This window comes from Bactrocera latifrons, unplaced genomic scaffold, assembly GCF_001853355.1.
Source record: "Bactrocera latifrons isolate USDA-ARS-PBARC rearing strain unplaced genomic scaffold, ASM185335v1 scaffold_5, whole genome shotgun sequence".
NCBI lineage: Eukaryota > Metazoa > Arthropoda > Insecta > Diptera > Tephritidae > Bactrocera > Bactrocera latifrons.
The window spans coordinates 1-18613 of record NW_017537156.1 but is presented as its reverse complement, the minus strand read 5'-3'; the positions used below and the strand labels follow the sequence as shown (position 1 = coordinate 18613).

General features: G+C 36.4%; 1 protein-coding gene across 2 annotated transcripts in view; it reads left to right on the top strand.

The window, feature by feature from the left end:
* LOC108973673 (sex peptide receptor-like) overlaps window positions 1-11699 on the top strand; it is a gene marked incomplete at its 3' end in the record, with an annotated part of 110952 nt that extends 99253 nt beyond the window's left edge. For both annotated transcript variants that reach the window (XM_018941078.1, XM_018941077.1), the window contains 2 exon segments: window positions 9588-9718; window positions 11638-11699. In XM_018941078.1, the coding sequence (XP_018796623.1) occupies window positions 9588-9718; window positions 11638-11699 (193 nt within the window).
* Between the last annotated feature and the right edge of the window lie 6914 nt (window positions 11700-18613).

Genomic DNA, 18613 nt, shown 5'->3' with positions numbered 1-18613 from the left:
CTTGAGCCTTAAAGTGCACTTCGCAGCAGTACATCGCCAATGGCCCCCAGGAAACCGAATTTGGGGGACAATAGCTTCGCTTTGGTAGTTGAATGTCCCCGAGCCAAACGTAAAAAAACCAAAAAAAAAAAAACAATATATAAACCCCTAATTTTTCCCGAACTACCTAAAACTAAACAGAACAATCCAAAATTCCTTACTATTTCAGCAAGTGATTCAACAAACCCAATCTCGAAATACTCAAGTTTTGCAGTGCATAAAGCATTGGAAGCTATAAGCAAAGAAATAATTTCCATTTCTTAGCTACGTGATGGTAATTTGTTGTTGCTGGTAAAAAATCCAACAATTACACAAAAGTTTTTAAAAACAAAGCGATTGAATGGAATTTGTGAAGTGAAAGCAAGCTATCAAGATAACTTTAACTTTTCCAAAGGTACAATATTTGCACCATGCCTCAATAATGTCCCTGAAGACGATAATATTGAAAACATGAAAGAGCAAGGTGTAGTAGGAGTGCATAAATTCCAAAAAAAAAAAAAGGTGGACAATACCTTAATTCACCGGAGTTACCCTTCTTACTTTCGATTTGTATGAATTACCTAATAAAGGGGAGGTTTCATGGCGCTCAGCCAGTGTAAGACCATATTTTCCCAACTCAATGAGATGTAAATCATGCCAACTCTTAGGGCATACCATTAAAAGGTGTAACAACAAGCCTGCGTGTGAAACTTGTAATTTCCCTCCTCACGTCTCACATCATATTCAAATATTTGTCCAATGTACACCCAAACTAAATAAATTCTAAAAATTAAAACTGTGAACAAATGTACGATGCGTGAGGCGATAAAGCACAAGTGCCCAGCCTTCACACTGACACTGTAAAGAGCACCAGAAAAAAGTAGCACAATAAATTCAGTAAACTCTGAATCTCTCCCATTTGTTTCCCTCAATTCTTCCTCTCACAGCACTCTCAACAGCTTTGCTAATAATTCCACACATCAAACTACTAATTCCACTCATTCATTTATCAGCGAACTACAATCTCACCACACTTCAAATGCTTTTATCAATAATTCGAAAAACCAACCTATTAATTACTCAACAATACAGTCACCCAGACCATGATCAGATTATGCCAACTTTTGACGATGAAGAAATTTAATCCATTCTTCTTTGTCCTATTGGCTCTATGTTCAATATACTTCAATGGAACAGAAAGGGCTTCTACAACAACTACACTGAACTTGAAATTCTCATTAAAGAAATCTCACTACACTTCATTGCCTTAAAAGAAACTCATCTTGCTGTAAATAAATATGCTTATGTACCAAATAAGTATGTTAGCTATGTCTTAAACCTCAGAATTTAAAAAACAAACAAGGTATTGCTGTTTTAGTAAGAAAAGATATTCCACATAAATGCCTCGAAATCCATTCAAATATAGCTTCTTTAGCCATTCAGATATCCATAGAACTTAAATTTACTTGTATATTCCCGCACAACAAAATTTTACGCTTACTGAGCTTCAGCAAATTTTCTCCTCAATATCCAAGCCCGTAATCCTGGTTGGATATATGAATTCGTGGTCCCCATTATGGAGCTCCCCCCGAACAAACCAAAGAGGATCAACTCTGGGAAACTTAACTCTGACAGATAATATTAATTAACGTATTGAACGATGGTACCCCGACTCATTTTTCAACTCAAAATTCTTTTACGCACATAGACCTATCTATTTGCTCTACCAAGATAGCTCCAAAAGTGAATAGCCGAACTCTTGATAGTTTGTGTGGTAGTGACCACTACCCAATAGTAACTGAAATTGCAACGTCATCCTTTGCAAAGGCCTTTCGTAACAAAAAGTTCTTGACATGAAAAGCAGACTGGCCTAAATACACGCAAAAGGCAATTCTGTTCTGCGATGAAATCCCGAGATCTCAAAATGTCAATAAAGAGGTGGCTAATATCACCGAAATAGTAAGGTCTCCAAACTGTTTCTAAACCCCATAAAAAGGTAGTTCCTTATTGGTCAAAGGAGTTGGATAGCTTAAGAAATTTAAAACAGCATAACTGGAGACAATACAAGCGTTCCAGAACAGAAGCCAACCTGATTTTATACAAGAAAGCAAATGCTATTTTTCATAAAAAAACTAAAGAGGTAAACGAATGTGCTTCGAAAAACTTACCACAGAGATAAATCTCAGTTCTAATCCTAAAAAGATTTGGTCGGACATTAAAATACTAACTGGCTCACCTTCCCAAGTCAATATCGATTTTGTTAATAGTCCAACTGGTCCAATATTCGATTCCGAAGCGATAGCTGAACAGTTTGCCTCCACTTGGTTTACGTATTCTAACGACCGGAAACTTTAGTTCCGCTTTTATAGATACAAAATATGAAACTCTGAGCAGCAGCTATGAGCTTAACTCACCAGCTAAAATAATAGAATCAGAGATCGCTTATCTAGAATTCGAAAGTACAATATCTTCGCTGTCAGGGCAAACTCCTGGCGCAGATAGAATTTCATACAATATGATAAAAAAAACTTGCCTCCACCGCTTAAATTACGATTAATCAATCTCTACAATAATATTTAACGGACGGTGTTTATCCACAAAACTGTAAAATTGCAACAATTGTTCCCATACCAAAGTCTACTAACCCGTCCTCAGAAGTTCTAAATTATAGACCTATTTCACTTATATGTTGCATGATTAAGTTAATAGAAAAAATCGTTTCAAAACGAATTATGTGGAATACTTCCAAATATAGTTTAATGAGTCCACATCAGTTTGCTTTCAAAGAGGGGCAAGGAACTGCCGACGCGCTTCTTCTTTTTGAAAGTTTCGTCTCATATGGTTTGTCTTCCCGCAATCATATTTCTACGCTCAGTCTAGATTTTTAAAAGGCTTTTGAGTCGGAGCCCACATAGTTCTACGACAATTAGAAAATGGAAATTTGGTAATAAAATATAATAAGCCACATTATTAGCAGAAATAAGAACATTTCCCACATTATTTATGCAGACGACTTTTTACTCTTTTCTAAAGTAAGCAATCTAAACACGGTTAAAAACAAATTTTTAAAAATACTAACCGATATCTCTAACTGGTAAAATTTTTCTGGAGCGACCCTGTCGCTTAATAAGTGCAAATTATTCCATATATGCCGCAAACATACATAGATGGATTTAAATTTAGATCATAATAATATTAATATTTCAAATGTTTCTAGCTTATGTTTCCTTGGAATTACTTTCGACAAACGTTTAACTTTTAAAGAGCACTGTCTTAGGTTAAGAAAAAGCCTAGCTTTCAGGTTAAATATTATTAAGTATCTATCCTCCAAAGACTGCCTTATCCATCCAAACACTTTAATTAATGTTACTAAGGCTATAATTTTGTCAAAGATTGACTATGGCTTACCAATATACGGAAATAGTGCAAAGAGTAGTATAAAACTGAACTCTTCGACGTATCATGCAGCCGTTCGAAGGAGAATACGAGCCTTTCCAACATCTTCGATTCAAAGCTTCTTAGCCGAATCTGGAATGCCTACCTTACAAGAAAGAATTGAATATACCACTATGAGGGTTATCCCAAAGATCTTTCTCTGCAGAAATAGTATTATGTATGACACTATCACAACGATATGGGCCGCTAATAAAGCACCAAAAACGCACGCCAACATTGCACAGAGTGCTGGAATACGCAAAAATTTTAGGAATATACTCGAAACCATCTTTTCTGCCTGGATCCTGTCAGTTCACCACCGTGGGACTTGAGCTACTCATCTTTCCTTATCGGTTAAACAAATCACGCCAAGTGAACCACAAGCCCAACAGTATTTCAGCGAATTTTTGAAGAATACAGAGCTCCTTTTTGGAACGAATGTAAATGTACTACACCGATGGGTCAAAATCGAAGGACCACACGTTATTCGCTGTGGTCCAAGCCGATGGGAAAACAGTAATAGCAGAGCATCTACCAAATTATGGATCAGTGTATACGGCAAAGGCGGTTGCAGTATACAACGCAATACTAGCAGCCTCAGAATCTAACGATACAACGATAATCTGCACAGACAGTATTGCTCGTATCATAATATTACTAACAAGGCACCCCTAATTTCTGAAATACGCACCAAACTTATACAAAAATCTAAAGAAATCAAAATTATGTGGATTCCTGGTCACGCTGGAATTATTGGCAACTTATTAGCGGATCTGAAAGCAAATCCCATATCAATGGAACCATTATTTACCTACAATTATATGGTGAGGTAGGATATCTTGCTATTCGTCTATAACTTCCTTAAAGAACAGAAAACAAATTTTTGGAACAGTGTGCAAAACTATTACTCCAACTCCAGTACAACTGGCATGCAGCCACATATTCCGCCCACCTGTCGACCATATGACTTTATTGCTTTTACTCGACTTCGAATTGGGCATACCATGGCCATGCAGTGGCCTTCGTTTACCCTTCGTTTTTCATTATTAACAAGAAAACCAATTTTTTCAAAGTCTTATTTTATTTCTTATTAGTGAGTACTATAGAGATACAAATTATAAATAACATTTAACAAATTTTTATTTTCTGTAAAAATTTCTTACTTTTTTCTTAAGGCCCTTCATTATGTTTTGTACAGTGTTTTCATCGATAGTACCGTACGACCTTCGCCACTTATTTCTAAAATCTTGTAAATTTTTTGCAGTACCTTTACTGTTCCGGAGATTCGATTTCATTAGAGACCAATATCTCTCAATAGGTCGAAGCTCTGGACAATTAGGTGGATTCGCTTTTACATATAACAATATTGACATTATTTCTTTCATACCACTCCATGGTAGCTGTAGAATAGTGACAGGTTGCTAAATCAGGCCAGAACATTACAGTACCCTCATGTTCGCGAATAAATGGCAAAAGACGTTTTTGAAGGCACTCGCTAATATAAATTTTTGAATTGATTGTGCCCTGTGCTACAAAAAAAGTGCTTCTCAAACCGCAAGTACATATCGCTTGCCAAACCATATACTGCTTGGCAAGTTTGGTAATTTTCTTTTCCTTAAATTTTCTCTGTCCTTGCCCCTTCTTCATACAGGTATAATATTCATGCCCCGGTAACTGTTTGAAATGTGCCTTAGCGTAGGTTTCGTCGTCCATCACGCAACAGTCAAATTTTGTTAGGTATCCTTCATACAAATTTCGAGCTCGTTTTTGAGCTTTTCATCGGAACGATCTGGCACTCTTTGAACTCTATATGTSTTTAGCTTACTATCACTCTTTATCCTTTGTACAGTACTTTTAGAGGTACCTGCTTTAACAGCAACATCTCGTACTGAAGTCTTGGGATTCTGCTTAAAAACATCCTTCACTCTTTTTGCCAAATTTCCTTCTGCACCTGCCTTTCTTCCTGAACCTTTTTTTCGTTTAATAGGTACACCCTTTTTGTAATTCGAAACAACCCTTTTAACAGTACTTTCCGATGCTCCAGTTTTTTTAGCTATATCTGAATATTTTAATTCTGGATTTTCCAGGTAAATGGACAAAACCAATTCGCGCACTTTTTCTTGATTGCTAGACATCTTAATAGTTTGAAGTGTTGACACCAAATGTTATACATTTTTATAATCGTCAGATTATAGAGAAAAAAACATGTCCCCATTGAGACTAATGCCATAAACTGTTACGTCATAATCTTAAGGAATAAAAGGGTCAATTTTTTACGGGACAGTCCATATATTAATATTCTAAGACAATATAGTTTCATTAGAGCAGTAAGTCGTAAGTGCTTCTTACTCCGTAAGATAATAATTGTATTATTACTTTTCATTTAATAAATAAATAAATAAGAATCAAATCATATTTAAAAAGGTAACGCATTAGTCAACTCACCCTTTAGTTTTGACTGACTACTCGTATTCTAATCCATGTAACGAAGCAAGTTATCAAATACTGAAGTGCTTTACAGTTAAAAACGTTAAAAGAGTTCGGGATAAAGGGTGAAGCGACGTGAAATATTATAATAAAACTGAAATCCATAAATTTCATGAAATGCCATGAAACTGGAGTTGTTGAGTTAATTACTCATTTTGGGTTCATAAATAATGAAATTGAGAGAAATTACCGCCGGAAGAGCGTTATGTAAACGAGTCGACTAGTCGGAAATTGCCTGTAATAACATTGATGTCATTAATTGGCAAATTTTAAACGTTGTTCACATTTTGCATTTCACACTCAGTTGAGTGCGCTCGAAAATGAATCGCATTAAACTATTGCTTGGCTAATGAAGAGACGCCAACACTTTGAGAAATGAAATGAAAGCGGGAAGGAAGGACTCTGGCTAAAGTAAGCACAAGGCAAAGAGAAATTTAATTACAAACCGGCACTCAAATGGCATCAGCCAGAGAGCATCAGGGAGTTTCAAAGCAATTTTCAAGTAATAAAATTTAAAGTAAACACATCCACCACATACGCCGGCAAAATAGTTCGTTGCTTTTGTTGTTGTACAAAAATGCTTTGCACTACTGCTAATTATGAGCTCCACAGCTGGATGTGCTGGAATACGGAAATTTATGATACCGTGGTTTCCATATAACATCAAATAATGCAATGAAGCGGGTTAAATTCCACGAATACACAATTACCCGGATTTATTAACACATATTCACTGTTAAATAGCTTAAAAGCACACAAATTTAACAATTCTGCAGGGTCCATGCGTGATGTTCGGCAACTGATGACGTCATATTTGCCCATATCTGCGGCCATAAAAGTGAAATAACGGCTTATGGTGTTGCTATGGGTTATTTTTTTTAATTACAGTTGTTGTTGTTTCTGTTAACTGTTGGCATTTGACTATGGCTACATTGCAAATGACGGACTCCCCTATTTATATCACGGAGCACCTGAGTCCTAATTACGACAATCCCTTTTCACAAAATCGGACTACGTGCTTCCTCGATTTCCGTTTTAGCATTCGGTTGACCAAAATTGTTTATAAACGCCACTGATTATTATACGAGGATTGCGCGGCGACCTTTGGTCTATTTTGCCATCCAACGCCACTACTTTGTACATCATCTTATAATATAATTTTTGTGTTTGTGATGCCAAAAAAAAAAAAAAAAAAAAAAAAATTTTAAAAAAAAAAAAAAAAAAAAAAAAAAAAAAAAAAAAATGTTTGAAATTGTGTTTAGGACTATATGCATTTTCTCTATGTAGAAAGACATTTCTGTGTGACGTTTTCAAATTCGTTTTCCTCTTAGTTGTCTAAGTAGTTAATTGTCTTAGTTGTCATACATATATTGTATTATATTTGTATACCTTATACATACCTTCGGTGTATAGGCGAGTTTACCAGTCATTCTTACCAATCCTTCTTCCTTGTCGCTGTTTGGTACCAATTGGAGGTTCTAAGTCTTCACGTGGTCTTTCCAACGGAGTTCCTCTGTTTTTCCCGGCGGCTACTGCGTCGAACACTCTCAAAGCTGGAGTGTTTTCATCCAATCGGATGCGATATTCACCGTCACCAACGCGTCAAAGACCATAAATCTTTGACGGAACATTTCTCTCAAAAACACGTAACGCTAAGTCATCTGATGTTCCCATCGTCCATGCCCTTGCACCATGATGATGAGTGGCTTATAGAGTTTTGTCTTTGTTCGTCGAGAGAGAACTTTAATTCTCAATTGCCTACCCAGTACGAAGTAGAAAAGATAAAGAGTTATTTCGCGTTGGATTTCGAGTCCGACAGTGTTGTTGCGGTTAATACTGGTTCCAAAATAGACGAAATGATTTACGATTTCTAAGTTACGATTGTCAATAGTGACGTGGGAACCAAGTCGCGAGTGCGACAACTGTTTGTTTGATGACTGGTGATACTTCGTATTGAATTCTTCTTATCAATTGCCTTTAATGAGTGGCATTCTACGATGCTTAGCAAGTTCCCTTTTCTACCCAATATCACACAAATTCGGCACAAGCATCATTATGGATGAGTCCTGGTGGTGTCTTTTCGCAAAATTAGATGCCGAAATCACCTTCCGACTACCAGGCTACTGCAATGTCTTCCAAGCTAAGCTCACAGCAATATAATAATACTCTTGGCAACTTTGAAGCAGATGAACTAGTCAGAACAGCCACCATCCTATAAACAGACGCCGAAAAAGAGAAAATGTATATGCCTCTGGCTAAATTTAGATATTTAGTCAAATCATTAATCATGTTATAAATATTGCTGAGTCTCGGAGGAGTGGCTGAAAGGAATATGTACCGCATATGACGACTATTTAAACTCAAAAGAGTGATATAAGAATTTTAGTGGGAGGCCAAGTGGTAGAGCTTCTTCTAAACAAGTAGATTATCTCCTAAGCGAATGCTAGGCAACTGTTGGTCGATGGTTTCTTGACGTGTCTCGTAAGTTGCACATATAAAACGTTTTGAATTGAGGAACTTCAACAGGAGAACAGTATGAATCAGAAAGAACATAATAGTGAGAAAACTTTAGTCCCGTTGGCTTAAGAATGAGCAGAAGTGCTTGGAAACAGTTGGATTTTCTTTTCAAAATTCGCTTATTTTTCCGAATTTGTAGTGGGATGTTATGTGAGGAAATATTTACTTCTTCTCATTAACTTTTTTTATTGGCATCACAAACTCGGCCAATTGCTGAGCAATTTGACTTTACCTAACCCAGCAGCTCTCTGCATACTGCTTTCAATACCGCACTTGAATTAAAAAAATTAAAAATGATAGTATAAGCTGGTGATTAAATTCTGGTTTTGGAAAAGAATAACGGTTATCCCCGCCACCGGGGCTTACCTCGCAGGTCTACAGAAATCGTATTTTTAAAATATGTTAAAGAATTTACATTTTCGTTGGGGGTTGTTGACAAATAAATAACCATTTTTGCAAATTTCGATTTTTTTTATTGTGCTTAGGCCACGTATTTATCAGATTATGTATCTCTTTATCGTCTTGTAAGAGAGAAAAAAAATAATAAAATATTTTTTCGTTGAAGTCAATTTGGTACAGGATTACCTCATTAAAGTGTTATAACAGCTCACTATTCGAACAGACTATTCAGTGTTATCTAGTTCTATGTTCGATTCGCTCTCACTTTCCACAGTTTGGCCAATCGAATGCATTAATTACATGTCTCTATATAATATTTATCTACATAGATGAAATGAGCACCATGGTACAACAAGTTTTTTGTGAGATATAGTATTAATAGAGGAGCACACATAATTCTTTATACAAAATTCTATAATCTGTTCACAGTTGTTTGTACAATAAAGATTAGACTATGTTTATATGCACATTCGAACACCTTATGTCATATATAAAACCAGATATGAGATCCACCTTTCCTATCTATTTTATGTCAAATTATGCTTTGATAATTAATTTTCTAACAATTTCGGTAAAGTGATAAGTACACCCGATATTTAATTACTCATCACACAACTTGCTAACATAAATACGAAAATCTAATTAATATTTGAAATAGATATGGCTTGCTGTAATGTTTCCACTAATTATGCCTTCTCACGTTTGAACACTTGTCTAATTGTATTTTCCAGCCATGGCGATATGTGATATGCTGACAGTGATATTTCCGGCGCCGGGACTCTGGTATATGTACACATTCGGCAATCATTACAAGCCGTTGCATCCGGTATCGATGTGCCTGGCATATTCTATATTTAACGAGGTGAGTAAATTTCAAAAGTCAGTGACAATGAAGCCTTAATGAGAGCTGGACATTGTCGCCTTTTTATAGCCGACGTCAACATGTCATTTAACAAAAATTGCAAGCACTTAATTGCATTTACACTCACGACATAGCTGTTCATGTATGCGTGTATGTACTGTATGTATCGTTTCCTATGTTGACATACATAGCAGGTAGGCAGAAGCCTTTCCTCTTGATGCCTGACGCTTTGCTTGGCCAAATACAACTTTTTGTTCGCCAATATTTCTACGCTTCTGTTGAGAACGGGTATGGATTCACTTTGATAGCAGACCTGCTACATAACCTGTATATGTATATCAGGTCTGCAATCTCGATGACAGTGAGCACAAAGCTTGTCAAGAAAAATATGACTTCACGAATAGTAGCATCATTATACTTCCATATTGAACTTTTCTTAGTGCTTAGCCAGAACGGAATCGTCGCAAATTGTAAGGTAGGTGAGTTTATAAGAAAAGATACCCATTCCCAAATTTCATCCGATTGGAAAAGGAGCCATCGTGCATTCGAGTGCCTGATCTAAGAGCTTTGCGTGCGCTCAGTAGTGTTGGTCAGCGATCCCCTTTTGGGGTTGTGAAATGAAAGGTCGACTGAACAGCTATCATTAAGCCGCAATGATAGGCGCCCTAACTAGATACTGCCCTATTAGCACTCATGCGGAGGTTAAAGATGTTGAAGGGCGCAACGTGTAAAAATTGAAATGAAGAAGATGAGGTGGAAACATTCAGACACTTTCTGCACTTTTGTTGAGTTTTCGCCAGACCAAGGCTGAACTATCTCGGCTGCCATACCCAGTTGCCGCAGAAGTAACGAGGAGACCGCATAACATATTTACAGTTACTTGGGGGTTTAGGTCCCAAGGAATTGAATAGTTTGAATGAATTTAGCACCCACGTAAGGTGGCGCTCGTCCAGAAGACATAAGAAGGCTTCTGAAGCCCTCAGAGGGTCACCTGCTCTGTGGTCTGGTTCCTTGGGAATTGTGCATTGAGGATTCAAGAAATCCCACTATAGATTCATAAAAATTGAAGAATCGTGACAGCCTTCTACGCCTTAGCTTAAGGAACTCCACGAAACTCTCTTTTCCTTCTTTATTTCCGACTTATATATAGCAAGTCTTTAATCAAAGCAAAGAAGATGAGATATAAAGGTTTTAGGTTAGCGTGTTAACATACGAGGAATATAGAAAGGAGAAAAAAACTTCTTTAACGGGATTGATAAGCTTTACTTCAAAATGACGTATAATGATTGAATAATATGTATTATATATATATATATATATATATGTACCAGACAGGCTTATAAATATACATCAACATATGAACCTACGGATATAGTTGAACGCCGTGCTTATTCTAAGCGCTCTTTTAGTAAGTCTGATAGATCCACTAGATGGGCCACATGACAAATGTGCAAATCGACACTTTGTACATCGAGATATGTTTGTGGAAATCAAACGCACACACACATCAATTGAAAAAACTTGTATAATATTTGAGCACACAACCTTCTTTGTGCACTTCAGGGTACAGCATTGCAAATATTTGCTTTACCTGTTCACTCTGCGCAAACATACCCAAGTAAGAGCAGTGTGTGTTGAAAATATCGCACACACCCCACATACATATATGTATGTGTGTGTCTGTGAGACTTCTTTTTTTGCATTCATTTTTACATGTTTCCATTTTTCAAAAACACGAGCATATTCAATCCTTCTCTTATATGAGTGTGCAGACTGACATATGTACATGCTTCCGCTATGAAGTTGTTGTTTTATAATATCGTTGTTACCAAAGATTGTCATTTTAAGCATGGTTTTTTGTGTTTTTGCAATTTTTTCTATAAAGTACCAACTGATGGTTTTTTTCAACATATTTCTAGCTTATGCCCGCAGTTTGTCACACGGCGTCCATTTGGCTAACCTTGGCGCTGGCTATTCAAAGGTATGTATGCAAATTACATATGTAATAAATATTATTCATATAGCAAATATTGTATCATGAAAAAAATATTACATTTTGACATTGAAATGCTAGATCGTAAAATTTCACATTTCCCTTGAGTGTTTTACATCATGTACCGGTGATGCCAATAAAATTTCCATAACCTAAGCGAATGTGTTTTAAAGTTATGGCAGCAAATACATATAATAAACATTTCTATAATATTTATTTAGTGCAAATATAAGGGGTCCCGTATATCTCTGCAAATGACCTTGTGTGAATTTATCTACAATGGAATCCATCCTTGAAAAAAACCAATAGCTCTTCGAAGCGAGCTTATAAACACGCGTGTCTATTTATTTTGCGGATCACGTCGCAAGTCGTAAATGCCAAGAAGAGCTCGTCCAAAGAGGTGACGAGTCTCCGGATTCGGGATCATATTTGAAGTTTTAACTCTTAGTTTGTGAGCCGAAGGTCCTGGCAGCCAGTGCTCCTTTTTTCGTGGAAAAGTAATTGTATTATTGTTTCACGTTTTATAAATAAATAAATAAATAAATAACTCTTAGTTTATATTAAAAATATTGACGTAAAATGTTCAATAATGATAAGGACAATGCCATAAACGATACGGGTTGTGAGATATTCTTAGTAACTGCAACTGACTCGCCTCCTTAAGTTCTTGTCAAACTCACTTCAAACAGAAGAATATATCTCAATTCAACAGTTTACCATTCTTAAACTTATTTATGACACATTCCAGTTACTAATTTAGGAAAAGTTAGGGTAGAAGAAATACAAAGGCAGAGCAAAGCGAATTGGCTATTTCCGCTTCTGTAATCTAGCGTTTATTCAAAATTGAGGTTCACTGAAAAATGAGGATGTTGAGAGTTACATGTATTTACATAACCATGATTCAGATATACATATCACTTTATGCCGATTAATGAAATGCAAAACGACTTAAAGTTTAGTTAATTATATAAAAATATAATTAAAAAAAAATATACTAAACAAAATACAAATACTGGCATATGTTAGGAAAAAATTTAATTTTTCTGCTTTTTTACTGCCGGCGACACCGCTTACGCGATTATGGCCTTGTTAACAATAGCGCAAGTCATTTCTTCTTTCCGCTTTTGTCGCCAAGTGAAATACCAAGTGCAGCCCGTTACGCCGTTGCCAATGCACAATGGACCATACTATTATATATCTTTTGGTGTTGCTCACTGTCAGGCTGCACAACCGTGTTAGCTTTGGGGGATACCAAATTAAAACATAGCAATTTAGAGATAGTTTTATTTTACCCTGGCGAAGCTGGCTTTAAAACGACGAAAATGTGTTTTTTTTTTCAAACTGATAAGGTTCAATCGATTCGGCGATGGATAGCATCGGTTTTTCTTATATACGATATTTGAGATAGTTATACCAAGGTCCGAGCGCAAATTTTGGGGTCTCCCTTTTTGTGAATAAGGCACAGCACATTTCGGTTCCACTCATCGGGCCATATATAGCAAAGAAGCTGATGCATGCACCTTGTCAGTTCTTCGCCGCCGTGTTTGAATAGCTCGGCCCCCGTCACTCTGTTGTTCTTCAGGCGGGCAATTAATATTTGAACCACATAATAGTCGGGAAATGAAACATCTATTCCATCGTCATCGATTGTGGAGTGGGCTTGGCCATCTTCAGATATAATACTTTCACTTCCATTCAGCTGGATGAGAAGTGTTCCCTCCATAACTTTAGTATGTTCTGAACATACACTTACTAAATTTCCCAACTGTTACCCATATAGCGAGTCGCTTGTTTCAAAACCGACGCCCGTCGCACCTATGCTGAACAGAGGCTGCAATCAGACTTTACCGAACCCTTAAACGGAATAGTCGGAGTGGCTCCATTGAAATGTAAAAATTAAAAGTTTTACACATCATTTATCGAGGGTGTACTGCACCGATCTGTTAGCATATCATTGCAAATTTTTTCTTCAGCCTTGTTGAGTAGTATAATCTTTGAACGATATTATTAGTAAAATTCAGATAAAATGGCATAATACTCAAAATCTATAGCTAGATGATTTAGGGTTTTGTTGGTTTCGCCAGAACCATTCTGCCAGTCGACCTGTTTTTGAAGAACTACCTTACGGCTAGGCAATTTCGATAGCGGAGTCTGCCGCTACTCATAAGCACCATTTCAAATAGAGAAATGGAAAATCTAACCTCTGTCACATATAAGGAGTTTTCAAATAAAGCCAAAACCAATTCTGTTATATATGTAAGTGCATATGCATGAGCTTCGGTAGATTATAAAAGTTTTCTTGCTTGTAAAAAAGTTCTTAAGCCTTTTACTCGTACACATACTGTGCGGCCGGCGGAAATTTGACTTTATTATTGGAGTGTGTCGTGTTGTTGTTTTTGCAATTGTGAGCTTAACAACATCCATTAAGAGAAGCAGACAGTCGGAGAAGCACACAAACAAAATATTACATGCAGCATACTTTTTCAGTTTTTCGATTCTCTCTGGAGCAACAACAAGCCGAATTGTATAAAAGCGAGATTGCTGGGGGGTATTTCCGGAACATGCAAAAGCAAAACAGGATGTGCAGAAGTAAAATAAATGCAGAACATAATACAAGAGCCGTCTATGTTGTTAAAAGCATGCATATGCTCATGCAGTTAAGGAAATTTTTTATTATTTTTGGTTAAAATTTTTATAAAATACATAAATGGAATAAATCGGTATTTGGTTTAAGAATCAAATATTGTAGGTTTTTAACGGTAATAAAATAGTTTCAGAATACTTTACCGTTACATGGGATTTATTTGTTAACGATTTACTTGTACATACAGAGTTATATTCATACTTGTATATCTATTCTAATTGAAAAGAATGCTAATTTTCGAATGTTTCTTCTGCTTGTCTGTCCCATAGCTTAGGAGATTTGTTGTGATGGGCTCTCTAAGGCGGTTGGTATTGTAACTAGGAAGAATTGAACCAAGCGCACAAAATGCTCTTACACAAATCTATAAAGTGCCATATCCAACTGATTGATTGAGAGAGATTTAGTTGAGTATGAGCCATATTTTAAGTGAAATTTTGGGGTTTAGAAAGCTGTATGCTAAATATGTGCCGCATTCGCTAACAATGGAACAAAGACTCATTCGAATGCGAATATCTCAGCAAAATTTGGAGCGTTTTAAAAAGGATAAAGTGGTTTTTGTGCGTCGATTCATCACTTTGGATGAGACTAAGGTCTATCACCATGATCTTGAATCGAAACAAGAGTCTAAAGGGTGGCTTGAACCTGGTTGTTTGGTTCGAAACGAGTTAGTGTCCGGAAATCGACCAAGAAGGTTTTGCCATAAGTTTTTTTGGGATGCGAGAGGTATTTTATTTGTGGATTACATGCTAACTGGCAAAACCATTAGTTCTGAATATTATTGCAACCTTTTAGACCAGAAGCAGGTAAGCAGAAGAGAAAATCATTTTTCATCAGGACAATGCACTGCGTCATAAGAGGATTTTGACAATCGACTTCTATTTGTTTCCAGAACTCGAAAAATGTATGCGTGACAAGCGTTCTTCATCAAATGAAGGGGTCATAAAGGCTGTAGAAGCGTATTTTGCAGATCTTCCAGATTCTCACTACAGGAATGAGATCCACAGATTGGAGGATTGTTGGAGCATGTGTATTAATGTTCAGGGAGATTATACTGAATAATAAAGTCTATTTTGAGTCATAAAATTATGTTTTTATTTTCAAACTACAAAATTTATTGAACAACCTGGTATCCAATAAATTGATCACGAACGAAATTAATTGATTCAATCTTGTAGAACATAAGATTTATAGATTCGGAAGTCGACCAGGACTTTAACATGAACCCTTATAACACGTGTGGGTTTCAATGAGGCAATATTTTTTTCTGAGTTGTTCTTTTTGACAGTTGTTATTTGATTTATACACAGTTTGGTTTATCATTTCATAATGAACGGACTTAGTTTGGAACAATGATGCAAATCGTCCAATTTTATTACCAAAATCTGATATTCGGTCGACAGAATTGCCCAGAAGAGTCTGTAATTCGAGTGTATCGGTTTTGCATCATAGTTTTTTAAATGGATAATGCCCATCATTAGAGACCCCATACAAATACGTTATTGCTGATGAGAAGCCGAGTACTGCATGAGTCCATACACTTTATGAAAGATTCTTGAAAGAAGAATCTTGGTTTGCTGCCTTACAATATCCAATTCGTTCAAGAATTTAAGCTGAACGACCACCAAGCGAGTCACACGTTCGGTGAATGATCAAACAGATGGCTTCCGATCGATTCTGAAAAACACAAGAAACTATTAGTGATCGCATTATCTAGCCTCGTTGTCCTTTATTGTGGTATTGGAGATCATATGATTTAACACCGTTGAACTATTTCTTCTGGTGTTATGTGATATCGGAAGAGAATTGCTGACATAAGACCCCAATTTCTGCGGAGGGAAACATTTTTCAATATTTATTTTAATTTTTAAGGAGAAACTCTGGAAGAGAACTTCCACTAAACGCGAGAAATCTTGCCAACCGACTTTGAAAACGTTGTTTTGAGAAAAACGCGTTTAAAGTTTTACCTGCTGCGCCCTCAGCCTCTAACTTACCTCGAGCGTCCACATATTTTCCAATTTAGAACAATATTCTAGAGATGTTATAAAATTTAATAAGACAAAAAAAAAAAAAATTTATTTTTTTTTAAAACTGTGAAACCCATGTAACCCCTTATTAACGGCTTATACGTCATGCAATAAGCCGTTCCCCAAAAATTAAAAAAGCAGCACTGTATTATATTCGTATGTACTGCAAGAGTGTATGAAATATTGGTCAACAATCCTTTTATCTGCAAATATATATATAGCAATAAAACTCAATAAATATTAATTTAACTGTCATTAAGCATGAAGCCATATTAACACACACACACATGCGTACATACACACATACATTCATGAATTATGTAATTTATAAACCATTCAATTGATAAATGTTGGTTAACGACCATTTTCCATTTCGATAAACAAAAACAATGCGTGAAAAAATCAATAAAACAATGAAAGCTTGTGTAAGAGCATATGTTTGCATAAACAATTAATGACTCAGTAAATTATTTATACCACTTATATAACATTTGCTCGCATTACCTAAACCATGCTCTGTTTATTACCGCGCAGTTCCCTCCTGGCAAATGATAATCGCAAGCTGTTTGGGCATTGCTTATAAATACTTGTAATTAAGAGACGCTTCAATTACTGTTTGAACAAAAACGGCTAAAAGTAGCTGTGGAATGGCTGGCAGAATTACGGAATTTTCGAAACAGCGGAATGCTGCGGGGTTGGGCTCCTCAGTCATGACGCATACCTTGCTATTTGCGTGGCGCATTATTTCGTTTACATTCTGGCAATTATTTGCTGATTTTCAACTTTCAGTAGACACAAGTTGCTCAAAAAGGATATTAGGCGCATACATTTCAATTGAGTCTGAGTAGTACTACTTCCAATACGCACAATTTTAAGCAGTGTGCGGTACTGCGACCAACCCCTGCCATAATTTTCGCTGCATACCAATTTAGTTGGCAACAAATTCAAGTACTTTGAACATTACAAGCAAAATTTTCGAAGAGCTCACTTAACCCTCTTCAAAGCTTTGACGTGAGCTGAGTGTTGAAAGCATGTTGAACGCGGAATGCTCTAGCATTACAGTTTTACGAGTGACTTGCATAGTAACCGTGTCTCATAGCTGACTTGAGTGGGGTTACCCTAATAGCGAGCCTACGTGAAATTCTATCCGTTTTCAATTAGTCTCAGCCATTTCACACTTTTAAGAAAACTGAAAGTCAACTTGATAGACATACATTCCAACACACGCAAGTTTGCAAGGTCTAGCTTTGATAAATTATATCAAATCTGATGGGTGAAAAGCAAGCATAAATAAGTAATTGTTTATTGGGAGCAGAAAGGATTCGTTGGAAGTTTTTGAATAAATAATAAAATTTAGTAAATTCTTTACCCAAGCAGTAAGCAGATTTTAGCACTAAATGAAATATAGCAAATAAAAGCTATAAAAATTTCATAAGTTTGAGTGCTTTTACGCACAGGATTTGTTTAACAACAAAAAGTACAAAGTCTGAAATAAAAAATATTTTTATGTCTTGCGGATTTAAGTAAAACATCACGAACTAATTATTTTTTAAAATCGTATATACATATATAGATAGCTGTGCCCAAAAAATAAGGTGATGTTGTATTTATTTTGAAAATTCTTCATTTATTCTTCCAAATCAATTTCATCCTCTTCAAAGTTATCCCCTCCCGATGCAATGTACTTATGCCAACGCATTTTCCAATCTTCGAAACACTGGTTGTAGTCACTTTCTGGATGGCCTTCAGTTCCGTCTTCGCTGCGGCTTGAATCTCCTCTCTCGTAAAAAAAAACGGTGTCCCCGGAGCGGTCTTTTGAGCTTGTTGAACAGCCAGAAGTCGCACGGCGCCAGATCAGGTTAATACGGTGGTAGCGGATCGATATGGGTTGACTTTTAGGCAAAATGATCACGAATTACGAGGGTAGTATGGGATGGTGCATTATCGTGGTGTAGAAAAAAATAATTGTCTTTCCACAATTCCGGCCTTTTTAGGCGATAGCGTTACGCAAACAACGCATAACGCATAATATTCCTTGTTGACTGTTTGACCGGTTGGAATCAATTAATAATGCACAACAACACGATAATCGAAAAAAACAGTCAACATGACCTTGATTAATGAGCGACTTTGGCAGGTTTTTTTTGGTCTCGGCTCTCTTTTGGCACGATATTCGCTCGATTGATCGGTTGCTTCGGGGTCGTAAGCATAGATCCAAGTCTCATCGCCAGTTA